General features: G+C 45.5%; 1 protein-coding gene and 1 long non-coding RNA gene across 2 annotated transcripts in view; one reads left to right on the top strand and one right to left on the bottom strand.

The window, feature by feature from the left end:
- LOC129479635 (uncharacterized) overlaps window positions 1–18,050 on the top strand; it is a 44,473-nt gene that overhangs the window by 16,349 nt on the left and 10,074 nt on the right. The window contains exons 2-3 of the long non-coding RNA XR_010120104.1: window positions 7,899–8,761; window positions 14,906–17,640. This is a non-coding gene — a long non-coding RNA (uncharacterized lncRNA). The remainder of the gene's footprint in view (window positions 1–7,898; window positions 8,762–14,905; window positions 17,641–18,050) is intronic.
- On the bottom strand, window positions 4,551–15,055 carry POU2AF3 (POU class 2 homeobox associating factor 3). Its single transcript, XM_055273072.2, has 5 exons — window positions 14,984–15,055; window positions 12,955–13,049; window positions 8,607–8,661; window positions 6,979–7,208; window positions 4,551–5,217 (listed from the first exon to the last, which is right to left on the bottom strand). Exons 1-5 carry the CDS (start codon window positions 14,988–14,990, stop codon window positions 4,849–4,851), a joined length of 756 nt encoding a protein of 251 aa, XP_055129047.1. The 5' UTR covers window positions 14,991–15,055; the 3' UTR covers window positions 4,551–4,848.

Below are 18,050 nucleotides of genomic sequence, written 5' to 3'. Positions count from 1 at the left end.
TGTTAGGTGAGTCTCTTGAAGGCAGCAGATAGTTGGTTGGTGAATTCTTATCCATTCTATAATTCTGTATCTTTTAAGTGGGGCATTTAGGCCATTTACATTCAATGTTAGTATTGAGATGTGAAGTACCATCCCATTTATCGTGATTTTGTAGCCTGTATACCTTGATTTTTTTAATTATATTTTTGTTTTATAGGTCCTGTGAGGTTTATGCTTTAAAGATGTTCTGTTTTGATGTGTTTCCAGGATTTGTTTCAAGATTTAGAACTCCTTTTAGCAGTTCTTGTAGTGTTGGCTTGGTAGTGGCGAATTCTCTCAGCATTTGTTTGTCTGAAAAAGACTGAAAAAGATCACACACACACATGCTTCCATATTTCTCAAATAACGACTGTATGTTCTCTATCCGTGTTAAGCAAAAGAAACTTTTCTGAAGTATGACCTAATGGAATGGACACAGGTTCCTGTCTTCACTGAGTTTAGTGCATTATTACCATGCAAAGCTGTGTTGTCTCAGGTTTGTTCATCTTCCAGCCTCCACATCTTTCCCAGAGGCCTATAGAAGCATAAAAAATGAGGTCAATTACTCTGCCTTAAAGCACAGAGCCACCTGTCCCTGGATGGCCACCCTCTGGCCACCCTGAAATCTAGCCCCCATGGCTCTGAGATACCCCATTGCCCAAATGATGCTATTAGCAGGGCGTTTCCATACTGTCACCTGTAGGAGGAAGCAGGGAGCCATGAGGGGGGCTTCTCAGAAAAGCCTCACCAGTGAGTTGCTATGGGGTTAGTTATGTAGGTTGTGAGGATTTGGAAAGAATGATAAGTTCATGTTTACTTTCATCTAATTATTCACAATTTCACTGGCTTTGATCCTAACCCTTTTCAGCCTTCATCTTTCTAGAGTAAAGAGTGATTTTTAAAAGCATTTTTTATCCATGGGTAGCCTCCCCTCCCTGACTCAATCATTTCAGTTTTCCTTATCTGTCTATACCTTGCTCCCAAGTGTTCACCTGCTGGTTTAGGCCAGCTGCCAATATGTCGTGCTCTGGCAATTTCTTGAGATAATAGTTTCCAAATGTTTACTACCTTCAGCTTTGTCTCCTCTCTCTCGAGCTTCAAGAGTTGACTCCTAACTAAAGTTTTCTAAGAATTTTAAAATCAGTCCATGCCCATCCTGCCTGAAATCCTCATAATTTTAAATTTGTAAAATCACATCCCTTTTTAACCTTTGGCTTTGCATTTTGAAGGCATATAACATGTAATCAGTCTTGCATACAGCAAGCACTAAATTCACATTTTGGATTATTGATTTCGATAATGGTTCTGAATAACAAAATATATTCCTTCATGTAAACTTCCATTTATAATGTTATCAAATGCATTCGTGGTATGAGGAACTGGCTGTAGATATACCTGTGACATTTAAGGCAAAAGATAAAATTCCAGAGAAGATTATTCTTCCGTGTATAATGCATGGAAAGTGTACTGAGGCTATTGGAAATTCAGACAGTAACATCGGATCACCTGCGTTAGAGAACTCTTTTCCTGGTATATCAGTGCTGTGACATTGGGCAAGTTATCATATCTCTCCAAACTTTAGCTTCATCATCTATAAAAATGAGGACAATAATAACATATATCTTGTGTGATTTTTTTTGTGGATTAAGTGAGGTAATCTGCACAGCACCAGCCCATAGAAAGAGCTTAATCCATGTAAAGCTATTATTATTGTGCTGCTGGTCCTTCAAATAAACAATTTGGACATTGACTATATCAGTGTTTTTCAAGTGTAAACAGAAGATCATCTCTATCAGAATCAACTTAGGTATATTTAGGCCAGGCATGGTGGGTCATGTCTGTAATCCCAGCACTTTGGCAGGCTGAGGCAGGTAGATCACCTGAGGTCGGGAGTTCAAGACCAGCCTGGCCAACGTGATGAAACCGTGCCTCTACTAAAAATACAAAAATTAGCCAGGCGTGGTGGTATGCACCTGTAATCCCAGTTACTGGGGAGGCTGAAGCAGCAGAATTGCTTCAACCCAGGAGGTGGAGGTTGCAGTGAGCTGAGATTGGGCCACTGCACTCCAGCCTGGGTAACCGAGTGAGACTCCATCATACACACACACACACACACCGTCATATGCACACACACACACACACATACATTTACACATAACAAACAAACAAAAAAACAAAAAGTATCAACTTAGGTACATTTAGAATATGCAGATGCCTGGGCCCCACCCTGGATTTATTGAATTCCCCTTTCTCACACAGAGGTGTAAGCCCCTGGGTTTTACCAGATGCCACAGTATATATTGATGAGACGTGCTGCTGATGGATGTGCTGCCTGAGGCTACAGGGCTCCTGAGCTGTTCTGTGTGAGCTGCAGCAGCTAAGAGACTGAGTGGGCAGTGTCCACCCACTTAGGAATGCACCAGGTGACCCATTGGCCCAAATTTCTAGCAAGTTCTTACAACGGTTTTAAGGTGGAGTTACACATCGTGGTGCACAGGAGCTGTGCTCTCCCTTGTCTCACATTCCTCTACGAATGCTTTTCTGCATTAGATTTAGGGAAAAACTAGGAGCATGCGAGGAAAGAGTAAGTCCTAAGGAGGTACAAAAATGCTCTCTCTTTAAGCTGCAAGAGAATTGATTCAGGTGCCAGAGGACTGACATGGGGAATAAAAAAAGAATGGCATCTAGAAAAGGGGTATATCGGTGCCAACCACTGGACAGCTTTGGATTCTCTGCTCTCTATATCTTGGGAACACTTGCTGGGGGTGAGGTGGTGGGTGGACAGTATGAAGGGTCTTTGGTCTGTGTGAATAGATACTTGCGACAAGAGGCTAGTTTCAAGCCATTAAAAATCTAGTTTTACTGGCATCTCAGAAAGGCAGCAATTGTTCTGTTTCCCTGGCATGATTATCCTGTGAGGCAGGCTGCAACTTGTTCTATTTGCCCAAGCCTTAGTTGAGTCCTCAGGGAGGGCGGTCAGATGGTGACATTTCCAAAGTACATTTGTCTCCTGGTAGGAAGAAACCCACTGAAGTGGCAGTGAGTCAGTTTCTTCCTGAGTCCCCAGAGTATAGGACCTAATCTGGTAGCTCTTGTGCCTGGCATCTCTGTGTCCTGTGGACAATCCGGCCCTTTTGGTGAGGTCTGAGTTGATTGTTTTTGGGACACACCTTTGTGTATATGAGGAAGTTGGCATTTAATGATGCCATGGGTTCCTGAATGGTCTTTCACGAATGGTGGCTCAAATTTCTCAGCCCCGGAGAGGAAGGAACAGGGCTTTGCTATCTTTCCAACCCAAGCTTGGGTGCCTACTGGCTGGGTGACACTGGACAGGTGAACTAACTTCCCTGAGCCTCAGACTCCTCATTTTGCTGTCAGTGTTGTGAAGATTAAATTAGATAATGAGTGAGAATACTCTTAGATAATTGGGGCACATAGGACGTGCTCAGAAAATGGTAACTGTGGCCAATGCTGAAGGTACCCGTATTGCTGCCATTGTACTGGCACTTGAGACATGGCAAAGGCTCTTCAGACTTCACTTCAGGGATTAAGTCCTGTGCCTTAATGCCTTCAGCAAACAAGATTCAACAGTCTAGTCCCGCATAGGTAGATTAAATAACTCCTCTTTACCTTGAAAGACAGCTGGGCTTCTTCAAATAGATTAATCAGAGGAAGTAAACTCTAAAATTCAAGTGTAAACAACATAGTCAATCCTATAAATCAATATGTAAACATGAGTGATGTATATTTAAGAACCTAAAGCCAAAAATTCAGAAATAGAAAATAATGACTTCTAAACTTTGGGCTGCATTAACTGTATGGCAGCTCTCAAGGAAAAGATCAACTATTTGCTCAGAAAGTTTCCAAAGCAATGCTTTGGAAAGGAAAAAGAATGATCTACAGGCTAACATAGCTGTAGGCAACATGTGCTTTTTGGTTATCCTAACACTTCATTGACTAATGTTAGATAAGAGAAACTAATGGTTCATAAATGCATTTTTGTGATGTTGCTGTACCCCCTCATGAGGCAGGGTTTCCCTTTTCCAACATCCTAGCTGTGCCTACCCTCCATCCCATGAAAGCCAAGGTATCTCACTGCATTTTAAATGAATATATATATATGGAGTCTTGCTCTGTTGCCCAGTCTGGAGTGAAGTGGTGCGATCTCAGCTCACTGCAACCTCCGCCTCCTGGGTTCAAGTGATTCTTCTGTTTCAGCCTCCTGAGTAGCTGGGATTATAGGAATGCACCACCACGCCCAGCTAATTTTTTGTTTTTTTGTATTTTTAGTAGAGACAGGATTTCTCCATGTTGCTAGGCTGGTCTCGAACTCCTGATCTCAGGTGACCCTCCCACTTTAGCCTCCCAAAGTGTTGGGATTACAGGTGTGACCCACTTCCCCTGGCTCAAAGAAAAATAATTTTAAATTCATGAATCCATAAGATTAAACACTTGAGAGTAATTAGCAATTTCCAGAATTAATGGATAATGTTCAAATCAATTAAAAATTGGAAATTAAAAAAATCCAACAGTTAGTAATACAAAATTATTTATTAGTAAAAAAGGAGAGAGCATTTGTTCTTTACACAAAAAGTAAAACAATTGAAAGTTTCCTACAAAAATTTAAACTATGAGCATACAAAGTAGGAGTGGCACTGTGACTGGGTTTGAGGACTTCATACGAATGCCTAGCATCAGAAAATTGGAAATAGTGACATGTAAACTGTGCTTGGGATATTGTGTTACCAAGTTGCATATTTTGCAGTGTCATCTAGACGTGGTAGAAAAATAGATATACCCATGCCATGTTCTGAATTACTGTAATTTCTATTAACTATAGCAGATGTCACAGTTTGTTTCCCTCTTATAGAAATCACTGGTGGCGGCTGCTGAGGGGGCAAAGTCCACACAGTCTGTGCTCGGGTAGAAGTACTCTGCCGCCTGGAAAGCATCCAAGTCCTCGGCCTCACATGATGCGCAGTAGCAGATGGAGGTGGTGGCTGGGGAGAAGCAGCTGTACTGGGCGTGTGAGGACAAGTGGTGGTAGGAATGGTCCTCTGGGGGGTAGCCACAGGTTCTGGTGTCCAGAGAAGCAGGGGAATTGTAATTCTCTGGAGCATATGAAGGCAGCTGCACTGGTGAGTAACTGTAGTCTAAGGAGCCAGAGAGAATGGAGGAATTTGAAGGTGATCCTGGGATCTAGAGAAATGACAACCAAGAAACAAAGAGCTTAAGAACTTAGACAGGATCAAAAGAACCGAACAGCGTGAGTTTACCAACGCAGAGTGAGAAAATAAGGGGTAAAAAACCAAACCAAACCAAACAACACCCAACCCAAGTCTGCAGAAGTAATTTTATTTGCAGACTACATGATTTCATGACACCACAATCTATAGTTACCTATTTCTTTCCGAACAATAAATTGCCTTGCTTCACTGGCTTCCTTTGTTATAATCCTACTTTAGAGGGTGCTCTGTTCTGAAACCACAAAATCCCATTGTGCTTCAAGTCACCTGCACATCAAATCCTGCTGTATGCCACAATCTAAGCTGTAGGTGGCACCCTGGATGTTTCTCCACACCCTCACCATGGAGAATCAGGTGATCAGGCAAAGGCATAACTTGGATCCTCAAGGATCTTGGAGTAGCCCCGGCATATGCCAAGATGAGTCACTACCTGTCCCGCCACTAAAGTCTTGTTCCCTGGAGTGAGAGCTACTGTCTGTTTTCTCTTAAGCAAGCCTACAATTGTTACTGAGAAAACCTAACTTGGAGGCTGGGAAGGAACTGGGTCACTGGGGCCCCATATTTTCCCCGTGACAATGTGCATATTCTGCAGAGTTAATTTCCTATCCCCTCTAAAATTTAGTCTGATGCCCACACAGGCTTTCGACAATCCAAAAGCAAAAAGTATTTACATTCCTTAAAAAAGAAAATCTTGGCCGGGTGCGGTGGCTCACGCCTGTAATCCCAGCACTTTGGGAGGCAGAGGCGGGCGGATCACGAGGTCAGGAGATCGAGACCATCCTGGCTAACACGGTGAAACCCCGTCTCTACTAAAAATACAAAAAATTAGCCGGGCGAGGTAGCGGGCACCTGTAGTCCCAGCTACTCGGGAGGCTGAGGCAGGAGAATGGCGTGAACCCCGGGGGGCGGAGACTGCAGTGAGCCGAGATCCCGCCACTGCACTCCAGCCTGGGTGAAAGAGCGAGACTCCTTCTCAAAAAAAAAAAAAAAAAAAAAAAGAAAATCTTACAATTTAAGGTTTACAAAACAAACCTGTGAGTCTCTAAAAGACAACTGAAATAACTAATTTCCACTAATAGAAACCTTACTTCATTTTGAAGGATAACACATTTTCAAACATTTGAGATCCACCGAGAACAACCAATTTAATTTTTTTCAAAGATTACAGCTTCATTTTTACTAACCATCTCAGACCCAAACGAGTCATTGTGCTTATAGCAGACTAAAACAATCAGTTAGTAGAGCCAGTTCAATGACAAAACAAAGCAAAACCTCCCCCTAATGAAATGAAGTTTGTTACCATATATACACAGCCTTAATTCCATTTCCACGAACTCAAAATTCCGTTAAAAAATCCAAGAGCCATTGTTTAAACCACTGACTTCCAATTAGTAGGTGTCTTGACTTCACAGTTTAAAAAACATTAAATGAATATTGCCAGGAACCTCTTTTTATTGCTACACACCAACTTACTTGGTGGCCTAAAAATCTAAATCTTAGGAAATCTAAATTATGTGTGTTTCCACAGGTTTATGCCCTGCAGTGTGTGGCTACTTCTATACATTGACTTTTAAATTCTTCTCTGCTTGTTTCCTTGGATGATTTCCTTGCTGATAGTTTTTGTATGATTTCCCATGAGATGGTGCAAACTCACAAAGCACTATTACCCCATAGTTAGCGACAATCAGGTATATAAAGAACTGAGATAAATTACCAGGCTCTGGTTAAAGCAGAAAGGGGTGGCCTGGAAGCCGTCTGGGAAATGGTGTGGAGCACTTTGTGTGGAATTGAGCAAAGGCTCTGGGTGCATCTCTGTCTGAAGGTAGGAATCAAAGATCTGGTCAAGGCAGCTTGAGTTTTCTTCACATGAAACACAACTGGAAAATTCTCCCCGTTGAAAATAATTGGGCGTGGAAGAAATTGGTTCAGGCTCAAAATACAGTCCTAGAGGAGAAAGGAAAAAGGCAGGTTTTTGCAAAACACAGATTTGAATGGAGATCTATACTCTGAATATTTACTATGTCTGGGGGAAAAGGGGCTTAACAAGTCCAGAAGAGTAAACGAGAATGCAATTTTAACTTTTTAGTTGTCCTAGCTAATTCAAGCTCCAGGGAAATGAACATGGTTAATAATGTGGAAACTGGCTGTAAAACTGGTTAGGGCAAAAATAAAAGGATGGTGACCCAATTTGTGTCCAAGTGTCACAGTCAAATAATGGCTCAAGTTTCCCCTTTCTTGGGCTGTAAAACCATGGACATCCAGCCCCTACCGGCAGTTCACGTAAACCTCTCAGAAGTAACTGACAAAGCTGTTGAGGCTTTGAGAAAACTTCTGATGCTATGGGAAATAATTCTCTTGACTTAGGGTGATTGCTTTTCTGAACTTTTCACTCTTACTCAGTAACTTAAGTTTGGAGGAGAGAATTTTGAGAAGTGATTTAAATGAGAATGCAAATAATAATCATGGAAACCAGGAACATAGAGTACCAATTAGCACGATTGGCTCAGAAGTACAAAAAGCAAAAATGTTTTCTCAGTGAACATGTTAACATCATAATGTGATCAAAGTAAGTTTTTAAACATCAAACAAGAATAATCAGCAAACATTACTCCTTTTCCATTTTATTATTAATAGGCCCAATTTGTGATAATTATCTGTAAATGCTGGAAGAAGAGAGGATTCGAGGGTGCTCATCAAAGGGACTAAAGGACACTGGGTTCTTCTTGAGGTCTCAAGTTCCTTTAAGGTGAAGCTACAGTGACACATTTAGTGGGGAGCGGCCATAGGCAGAGGTTTCCTTATATACGACCTCCTTAAACTCTTAGCTGTTGAGTAGCAGAGGTAGGAGTGTTTATGTAATTGAGTTATTCTTATTGGGCTGAGAAAACCTACACTTGTTTGAACTGCTTTCTGGGAAGAGAGAAGGGGAGGGAAGCCCCTGTCGGCTGGAAACTAAAGGAACAGAGCAAAGGCATTATTTGAGTGCCTCGGGATGTTCTGTATTCCATCTAACAGTGCACTAAAAAAAGATAAGTTCCTGAGAACAATTCTGATTCTGTAGTTCAGTTTAGTTACTTGGCGATGAGGAACTGGAATAAATGTGAAGAACAAACTCTTGGGACAATATAGCAGAGAGTAGAGAGTTCAGAAATGAAGACAACATTTGCGCTTGTTTTCTTGCTGGGCTTGCATGTGGAGTGACTATGCCTTTTTCACCTTCTGATTGGTTGGATTCCAATTAAATGGTGGTGCCTATCTTAACCCCTGAATCAAGACTGAAAGACTTTTGAGATGGACTTTTGAAAGAGTGTTTGAGGGAACTGTAATGCCGGCTGTACTGACCTGCAGAAGATGGTGCAACTGGTTCTGAAAGGCGGACACTGCTGCCTCCGGACCGCTGTCAAAGCAAGAATATCACCGTGAAGCAGGCTGAAAGAAAAGCTCTAAAGGGAAAGCTAAGACATTTTGATGAGGACGATGTTTCTTTCTGCTGTAAGGTAAGCCAGATTCTTCCTTCTCAGAAAAAGTTGCCTCCTTTTTTTTTTCAGTATTTGACAAATTTTTATACAAAATATATTGTAAAAAACAAGTGAAAGGGAAAGTGTCAACAAATATTTTATAGAATTTGAAAGACAGATGCATAGAACTGCAGTAGGTGTATTAAGTCCGTGTAGAATTTAAAATGACTTTTGAGGTTTATAATCCTTTTAAGATTCAATCTGGAAAATTGCATTGGAACAATGAAAACCTGAAATCAAATCATAAAACAGACTTCTTAAATACAACCAAGATTGTGTTTTATCTAGATTCAATATTTATGTTTGCTTGCTTGGGGAGTTTTTTTCCTAATATCAGATTCTTCTACTTAAATTTTAAAAGTGATTAATTTTGACTAAAAAATTTATGTAAATAATTTTATGTGGTAAAAATGTAACAGTTTGAGAAAATGCAGCAAAAGGCTTCCTATTAAACTATTCGATTTAAAATTATTAAGGACTAACATTTATTTAATCTCAACTATCTATGGCTTAGTCAATTATTTTTCTCAAAAATTTCATATACCATCTGGCTACTTAGCCTTAGGGATTCGTTTCCCCAAAGAACACAATTCTTAATTTTGTTAATCCTGAGTAGCTAAAAATATTCACATGTTCTTAGTATACATGAAATATTAAAATAGAAAATATTTTCTTAAAGCTGTAGTTGGTGAGTTGGAACCTACTTTCATTCTAGTTAATGGTCGGGAATTATTCTAGTACTTTGTATGTTTTGTACTATTTTCTATAAAAGTTGCTTTTATTTAAACTACTCTATTTAAATACTTAAAAGTTTATGAGACTGCTCTTTTTAACTATTTAAAGTAAAGCAGCCTGCATTTTTCAGTTGAATTGATAATTATACTGAGTAATTTAGGTTTTTTTTTTTTTTTAAATTTCAGGTGGTGGCTTTAAAGTTTAAAGGGACCTGTATTGCTCTGTGATTCTGTGCTGGGAAGTCGAGCTTATCACACCTCTTTTGGGTTACAGGGCATACTCACTCCCATACTCAGAGCCACAGGGAGAGCTGTGCAGGCAGCCACTGCTGAAACAGGAGGCAGTATTAATTTTGAAAATGATCCATGCTGTAATGTCATGAACCAGGAAGCTGGAATCCTTTACCAGCTCTTTATGCAAATATTTGGCTGCAGCTTGAGCTGAAGGACTTGGAAGGAGTGGGTATTAAAAAATCTGCCTCATTGTAGAGCTTTCCTTAACCCCATTCCTCCCCCAGATTGGCCTGTTTGTCTGCCTCCTCCCCATGTTATCTCCCTGAGGTGTGTTTACAATATCCTACTTGATATTATCTTTCTAGTCATGGGTTCATTTTCTACTTTGCTCCAAGAATACAAAGAAAGGCAACTCTCTCTTAGATTTCAAACAGCACAAAAATTCACAATCTACAATTTATAAAAACACATCAAGGCTGTTTAAAAAATTAATGATTTAGAAAAAGAAAGGTAAATGATATCTTTTGATAACGACTAACTCAAGTTTCCTTTTACCCCAAAGGCAAGTGTGTGTGTGTGTCTGTGTGTGTGCGTGCATGCGCATGTTTGCAAATTGATCTGGCTGAAATAAGTTTTTTAAAATCAAGTGTTCCAATCTGGCATACACACAGTTTCTTCTGGCACTGCCTGAAGAATAGTTGAATTCTTTACTGAATATCTGTCTCAACCTATAACTGCCATTCATGATTGCCTTCTTAAAATTTCAAATTGTGGATACTACTCTGACTTTATAACAAATTAAGAGATTTCTTGCCGCTTTGCAGTATTTGATACAATTAACCCTCCCCTTGGCTTAAAGTTTCCCAGAGGCATCCTTCAACAAATGAACAAACTGGGGATCATCTCTGTTATACCAGAAAGGTCTACTCTAAGAAGCAGGCATACATCATCCCTTGGTATCTGCTACCCTTGCCTACTAAGTACACTCTCACAGCTTCCTTAGAATCCCAGATCCATCCGATGGCTTCCAGTGAGGGATTTTACATCTGGCTCTTGTAATTAAATTATATGCGTGTTACACCTGCTTGCTTGCGAGGGCATGGGCTGATGCAGTCTTCTGGGAAGCAAAGTAGAGCAGGTTTTACTCTGCCTGTTCCTATAAGATGCTGGTTCAGAAGTCCTGCTTTATTTCTCAGGAGGGAATTCAGAAAAATTTAAATAAGTGAAACTACTCTGGGGAACAGAAACTGATCAGATACACAAGTGAAGTGTCTGACCCTCGCATTAGCTCCTGTAGCCAGCTAAGAAGGGAGCAGTGGCTAAACTGATCTGTAAGGGCCCAGTAGCAACAGAAGTGCCACACTCACATGGGGCTCTCCAGGTGCAGCTGAGCAGACCTCTGGCAAGTACCAAAGCTCCTTAAGGAAACGTTACATTTTATTATGAAAGTCTTGATGACGTTTTTCTCCAGAAGCATTTTCCAGTTCCCTTGTACCTGGTTTTATTAATTATATAACCATCTCTGAACTGAAGGGGTTGAGGCTATCAGACTCCTGCTTAGTATGGTCAGATCTGCAGAATGATGAATTTAGAGAATAAAGAGCCAACGGAAGGGTTTTTATATTACACTGAGAATAAGACCTTAGTCCTACTTTTAGCAACTTCAAGGTTTTGAATTTTGCCTGTAATCGAGGTACAGATCTCTGATCTACTTACCTCTGCTGGTTGTTATAAAAACTAAATGAAATTGTGGCTGTGCAAAGGTGCTTTAAAAGAAGAGCCACTGTGAAGTCCTCTAGAAATGTAAGGGAGTGTTAATGTGTTACCTGAAATTCTGCACATGGAGGTCCTAACTTCTCCAGCTGCATGTGCTGTATACGCCAAATTGCAGCTGGCTCACATCTGAACTCTAAACTCTGAGCAAAGGGTGTGAACGAACATTACCAAGTAGCTGGCTTTCAATCCTTGGTTGGAATATTAGTTGCTTTCCCCAAATAATATTATTATTTCTCAAATAATGACAACTAACATTTATTGAGCACTCACTATGTGGAAGGCATTCTTCTAAGGGCTTTGCGTGCAATAACTCCATTAACCCTCACAAAATCCTATCATCCCCAATTTGAAGACGAATAAACAGAGGCAAGAGAAATTGGGTAATTTGCTTGAGGATACACACCATGGAGGAGCTGAGACCTGAGCCCAGTCCATCTGGTTCTAGAACCTGTGTTTACCTCCCCTACATCAATTGCTCCCTCCCATTTCATGAAGTCCCACTGTCAAAGGCCTATTTCATGAAGTCATGCATTGCACATGAACAGCATCAGGCACAAAAACTGTTGTGGGGCAGATGCCAATGGGCTGGAGAAGGACAAATCCTAACATAGGCAATATGAGCCCCAGCTGTCAGATCCTATGTTCACACCCAAACCAACCCCCAAGCAATTGTATGATCGAGGCTTTTTAGGGATGAGCTGCCCCCTCTTGGGCAATAACCCCACCTAGTTTATTTGGTTCTGCTGCTGCCCTGAGTGCCTTTGGCAGTACTTACCGTAGGAAGGTGTATAAAGTGTCAGGGTATACCCTTATGACTGCTCAGTTCAATTTTGTGATAACCTGAAACTGCTTAAGGTGTTGATACATTTTAACGAAGTGGTCCTGTACTCCAGCTGTCTCTTCTGCAGAGATAGGGCCCTTTGCTGCTAGATACTTCGGGTAACTGATGATTTACAGATAAATGATCTCAGAGGGTGAGTTCCAGAAGAATGAGGAGGGAAGGGAGGATGTTCTACACAGATGCTATCCTGGAAGGGGCCCCTAAAATGAGGTGAATTTCTGGGAGAGATTTTCTATGGGTCTGCAAGGGCTGTGCATACATACACTGTCTTCCTAACAAAACGATGTCTACTTACCTGCTGGCTGCTTCTCCCCCTGCAGAGGACCAACACACTTTTCATACTTTACTTTCACCCATGGGGAATGGATGGGCTCCCCCAAATCCTGAGCCCCACAACATGCCCCAGCTGTCCTCTGTAGCTTCCCAATTGGGATGCAGCTGGGTACAGAAGTCATAGGAACAGCAGAGGAAGGCCAGGTCTGGGGATGGTGAGTGCACGGGGCCTTGAGTGGCCTCCACAGCTTGCAGACACAGGGTTGAAAGAGGCCTGGCATGGGCTGGGGAGTGAGGGAAGGGCTTATGCTTACCGTTCCCCCGGAGGCCGCCTGATGTGCCCGTCTTTGCTGCAGCAGCTCCTTCACTGTGATCTTCACTCGGACACCTTGATACACCTTCGGTTTTTCTGGAGAAAGGCAACTGAGTCAGTGGTCAAGTCCAAGGTCTGGGTTCCAGGGTGCAGAGTGGGGGCCCCTTTTATAGGCTATGGCACCCAAAGCCAAGTTTCTAAGTTCAGAGAACACACACAAAAAATGTCAAAGGATGGTAAAAACCCAAACATTTCAAACTTGAAAGAACGAAGAGTGGCTGAGCAGGTTTCAGGGCCCCAGTAGGAACAGAATCCATGGAAATTTGTGGGGCCATCCACCCCTGGCTGGGCCTCAGTCCTAGGCCAGTAGCAAACGGGTTTTTCTGCTCTGGAATGTGGAGACCAGTGCAGCGCAGCCCACCACTCTGGTTAGGTCGGGGGAACCTTGGCTTTCAGACCCAGACAGCTGAGAGAGGGTATTATGGACCTGGGGAGGGGCCAGGTCTGGGGCAGGGGGCTTTCTCTGATTATGGCGGCTGACGTAGCCCACCCCACTGTGATGTTCCCACTGGCATGGAAGTCCCGAGTCCCTTCCTTCTCCACCTGGCCAGGTGTGGCTTCTGGACAGGCTCCGACCTCTGCGTGCCCTTGGTCTGGAAGCCAGCCCGGGAGCAAGCGGTGAGGTTTGGCCAGCCCAGTCCTGGGCCGGCGAGGGACCTGCCAGACTGACCCTAGTAAAGGGGCCAGGCCCGAGGAACTCCCTCCCTCGCTCCCTTCTGTCTTTTCCTTCTGCCTGCTCTCTCTCGCCCCTTTTCTCCGCCTTTTCCGCGCTCCATCTTGCCCTCCTCCCTCCTTCGCCCCCGCTCCTGCTCTCCCCTTCTTCCCTTCTCTCCCCACCCCCTCCCTTTCTGGAGCAGGCGTTTCTCCGAGGCGCACTGAGGCTCCGGGGCGAACCCGCGCAGCGCGAGCTGGGGAAAGCCGTCCGGTGCTCCCGATGACCCTGCACTCCGCCGGGAGGCCTCCCTTCGGTAGGGGCCGCCCCGGGGCTGGCGGGGCCCGGTCCGACTGCCCCGGCTAGCGGCAGGTGGCGGGCGCGCGCCAGAGGGGTTCGCTGGGAGGGACCCCTGCGCGCTGGGAGCAGGGGCAACCTGGGCCCCCGGCCCCGAAGAGCCGCAGTGAGTAGGTTGGGGACCGGCTGTTAGGCCAAGCCGAGCCGGGCGAGCTTTCAAGGTGGAGGTGGCCGCAGGAGTCCGGGGCGGCTCCGGCCCTGACCACGACCCTGCAGTGAGCGTCCAGGAATCGCGCGGGGAGGAGCTGGGTGCGGCGGCCGAGGGTGGCCGCGCGTTCAGCCTGGGCGCCTGGCGACAGTGCCAGGATGCCAGCGCCTCGCCTGGCCACTGCGGGGACCGCAGCTGGACAGCAGGGATCCCCCTCAAGCCGGGTTCCAGGAGTTAGGGTCTCCTCAGGAAAGGAGATTGCGCTCTTCCTAGCCCGGACCCAGGGAATCCGGTGCCCCGCCCGCAGGGTCCAGGCGCCGCGCCCTCTTCGCGCTCCAGCCTACTGCAGCCCCACCACCCGGTTCCTCGATCGGCTCCGGACTCCGCGGGCAGCGGGCGCCCCTCGGGGTCCGCGCAGGACCGCCACAGCTCGGCTCAGTGCAGTCGGCGCGCTCTGCCCCCGTCCCAGGCTCATTGTGAGCCTCTAGCTCCCCCCGTCGCCGCTTCTGGGCGCGCAGGGTCCGCGCCGCGTGTCCCAGGACACAACAGTGGATACGTGGGAGGGTGGGCAGGGGCCTGGGGTACGCGGACGTCCGGAGCGGCCAACTCGGCCTCTGGGCCTCTGCCCTCCGGGACAGGCGCTGAGTGGGAGCGGCCACAGCGTGGCCCGCGTCCTCTCCGGATCCCCGGCCCTTACTCGCATGCCTTGACTTTGTGCCTCTCTGTTCTATGCAGGAAAAGCTGTGGAAACACCCCCGGACTGAAATGCCCCTGGCCCGCCTGACCCGACCCCAGGAGAAGCAGTCGAGTTACCTGACATCGTGGTCAGCAGGAGCTGGGTCGGTGGCTGGATGCTGCAGCTGCAGGGACTCAGCGCCTGGGAGGGCTCCTGGGCAGGGAGAGAAGCAGAGATGCAACATTTTTAAAGTTTCACAAAGCATCCGGCTGCACTCAGGTCCCTGGAGCAGGAGACAAACAGAATTAATGTTTTATACCTTCGGGTATAGGTTTGAGTTTTTTCCCCCTCATGCCAAGTATTTAAAACCTCTAGAAACCCATGATTTGACAATCAATGATTGCGCGATACTTTCAATTTGAATATTCAAAGGCTTAACAAAATGGACTATCTTCTGCAGAAATCCTGCACACAGGCACCCCACAGAGAGTCCAGAGAAACAGGGAGTGAGACCCCTTTGGGTCCTGGCCCTTGCTTTTATTATATTTTGAGCATTTTGTCCTCCTTCCCACAGATAGAGCAGATGTCCTCAAAGATGCTCTGTATTTCAGCCTTCAGGGCAGCTAGGGAGCCATGAGTGACTTAGGCTGCCCTGGCCATGAACACCAGAGCCAGACTGGCTGCCCAGACTGATTCCCGCATCCCCCATCTGTGTTTTGAGGGGAAATCTCAGGTTTTGGGGAATGAACATGGCAGCTAGTGGGTGTGGCACAGCAAGAAGTCGCTCTGGGCCCAGGTGGCAGGCCAGCGGGCCTAGCAGAGGCCTTTGCTCTGCACCTCCTATTTTTCTGGCTCCGCCTGGCTACCAGCGGGCTTCCCTCGCCCTTTCATCCCGCTGCCTATTAAGACCCTTTGCTCCTCCCCACAGAGCTGGGAATGCCAGGAGCCTCATCCTCTGGAGACTTTCTGACTCTGGGTTTCACCACTGCACTGTGAAGTGCCCTCTTTGCTTTTTCTCACTCTAGAGCCACCCCTGCCTTTTTGCTGTAGGAGCACATGTTAGGAAACAGTGACAAGTTTGGCTCCTGCTCATTTTAACTGAAAGGACGTGGACTTAGGTACAAGCCTTCTCCCGTTGGGGTGAGAAGGGGGAGGGACTTGGGATCAGGCTTCTCCCATGGTCCAGGCCCAAGCCCCTCACTAATGGCTTGGGATTCTACTGGGTCATCTTCTGTGAGTACTTACTGTGCCTCTTCCATGTGATTTGGAAGATGAGGAGACAGGAATGGTCCACAGAGGGAGAGAGTGCCAGGCCAAGTCCTCTCATAGCCACCCACCCCCTCCACAGAAGGGGACAGCAAGAGAAGACAGACAGGCATGGTGGGGTTCCTTTTGCAAATAACCATGGTATTTCCAGGATTCAAGACCAGGCCATGGTTTTAGGCCTCTGCTGTTTGTTCTCTGAGTTCTCAGAAATGCGAACAGTGTAGTTTAGCCCCAAAGGCCTCTAGAAAAAGATTGGGGTGCCCCCAAATGTGTCAAATACAAAGGGAAACTCACAGAGCTTAGGGAAAGGGCAACTGAGAACGACAAGACTGATAGGAATTGCTTGGCAGCTGAAACCACATCTCTGGGAGAGAGTAGCAGGCCTGGGAACACCTGAGGTGGCACCTGGCAGTGGAGGGCAGGATGGATGTATTGAAATCTGACAGCTTTTGGAGCTTCTTTCTACAAATGCCCCTGAGCCTGTGTCCTAGGTTTCCCTGATGGACCAGACCTGAGGAGGGGAAGGACAATGGGAGTGGAGATAGCACCTCTCCTCCCTGCATACCTTCTTCCCCGCTGTGCCTAGGCATCGCCCCTTCTGAAGGAACAGTGAACCAAGCAGCTTGGAATCTAGGGATGGTCTCTTGTCCTCATAGCTTCTTCCATTCCTTCTTTTCTTTGCTGCTCTCCTCCTTTTTGTTATACTCTTTTTTTTTATTTGCTTTTAAAAACTTTCTTCTTTGTTGCATTTTTGTTTACTTCTTTCCTTGTTTCTTTGTCTCTCTTCCTGTCTCTGCTTTCTTCCATTTCTTGTCTGCACTACTGGTTTTCTCCCTGACTTCACGTGTCTCTGTGTTCCCCTGTGCTGGGGTGTCCTCCCAATGCTTTCAGGCTTCATCTCCTTCCTAACCTCTCCTTTCATGTGGAGATGGACAGGGATGGCAGGAGCATTGAGTGCTCTTGGCAACACCATTGAAGATGATGCTGACGATCAGCTACCCTGTGGAGAAGGCAGGCCAGGCTGGGTGAGAGGGGAGCTCCTGGGAAGTCAGGGGGTCTGTAAGGACAGCAAGGATCTCTTTGTCCCAACCCCCAGCAGCCTTTGTGGGTGCTTCTGTGTTGGCCTTGTTTCTGGGATGGCCATCTCAGTGCTGTTGCTGGCTAGCAATTTCGGAAAACTAGATTTGTCTAGGCCTGAGCCCTGTTTTGAGAAGGAAGCTTCCCTCTGGTTTGTAGCCCAACATTAATGAGTTTTGGTTCCTGTTGTTTCTATAATTACAAAACTCCAGCACAGGTATTTAAGAGCCAAAGGCCATGCTTGTGGAAGTAAGGGAGAATCTTTCTAAATGGATCCTGCAAATCCTCCTTACAGATCTGAGTGGATGATCAGGCCCAGAGCAACCCTGAGACCCCAGGTACCCACAGCATTGGCTGTTCTTCATAGGAGACTCAGAGAAGACCTCATAGGAGACTCATTATTGTTTACTGGACATCAGGTGCTGTATTGTGTAGCATTCACATTCCACAGGTGAGGAAACAGGCTCAGAGGAATAAGTGGCATGCCAAGATCATCGAGCATATCAGTAGCAGAATTAGGATTCAGACTTTGATAGGTCTAACTTCAAAGCCCTGGCTTTTTTTTTTTGAGACGGAATCTCACTCTGTCACCAGGCTGGAGTGCAGTGGCACGATCTCAGCTCACTGCAACCTCTGCCTCCCGGGTTCAAGTGATTCCCCTGCCTCAGCCTCCTGAGTAGCTGGGATTACAGGCATGCACCACTACACCCAGCTAATTTTTGTATTTTTAGTAGAGAGGAGGTTTCACCATGTTGGCCAGGATGGTCTCGGTCTCTTGACCTCGTGATCTACCTGCCTTGGCCTTCCAAAGTACTGGGATTATAGGCGTGAGCCACCATGCCTGGCCTTTGCTCTTAGCTA

The sequence above is a fragment of the Symphalangus syndactylus genome, chromosome 3 (genome assembly GCF_028878055.3).
Source record: "Symphalangus syndactylus isolate Jambi chromosome 3, NHGRI_mSymSyn1-v2.1_pri, whole genome shotgun sequence".
NCBI lineage: Eukaryota > Metazoa > Chordata > Mammalia > Primates > Hylobatidae > Symphalangus > Symphalangus syndactylus.
Note: the sequence above shows the minus strand (reverse complement) of the source record. Positions and strands in the feature narration are given on the sequence as shown.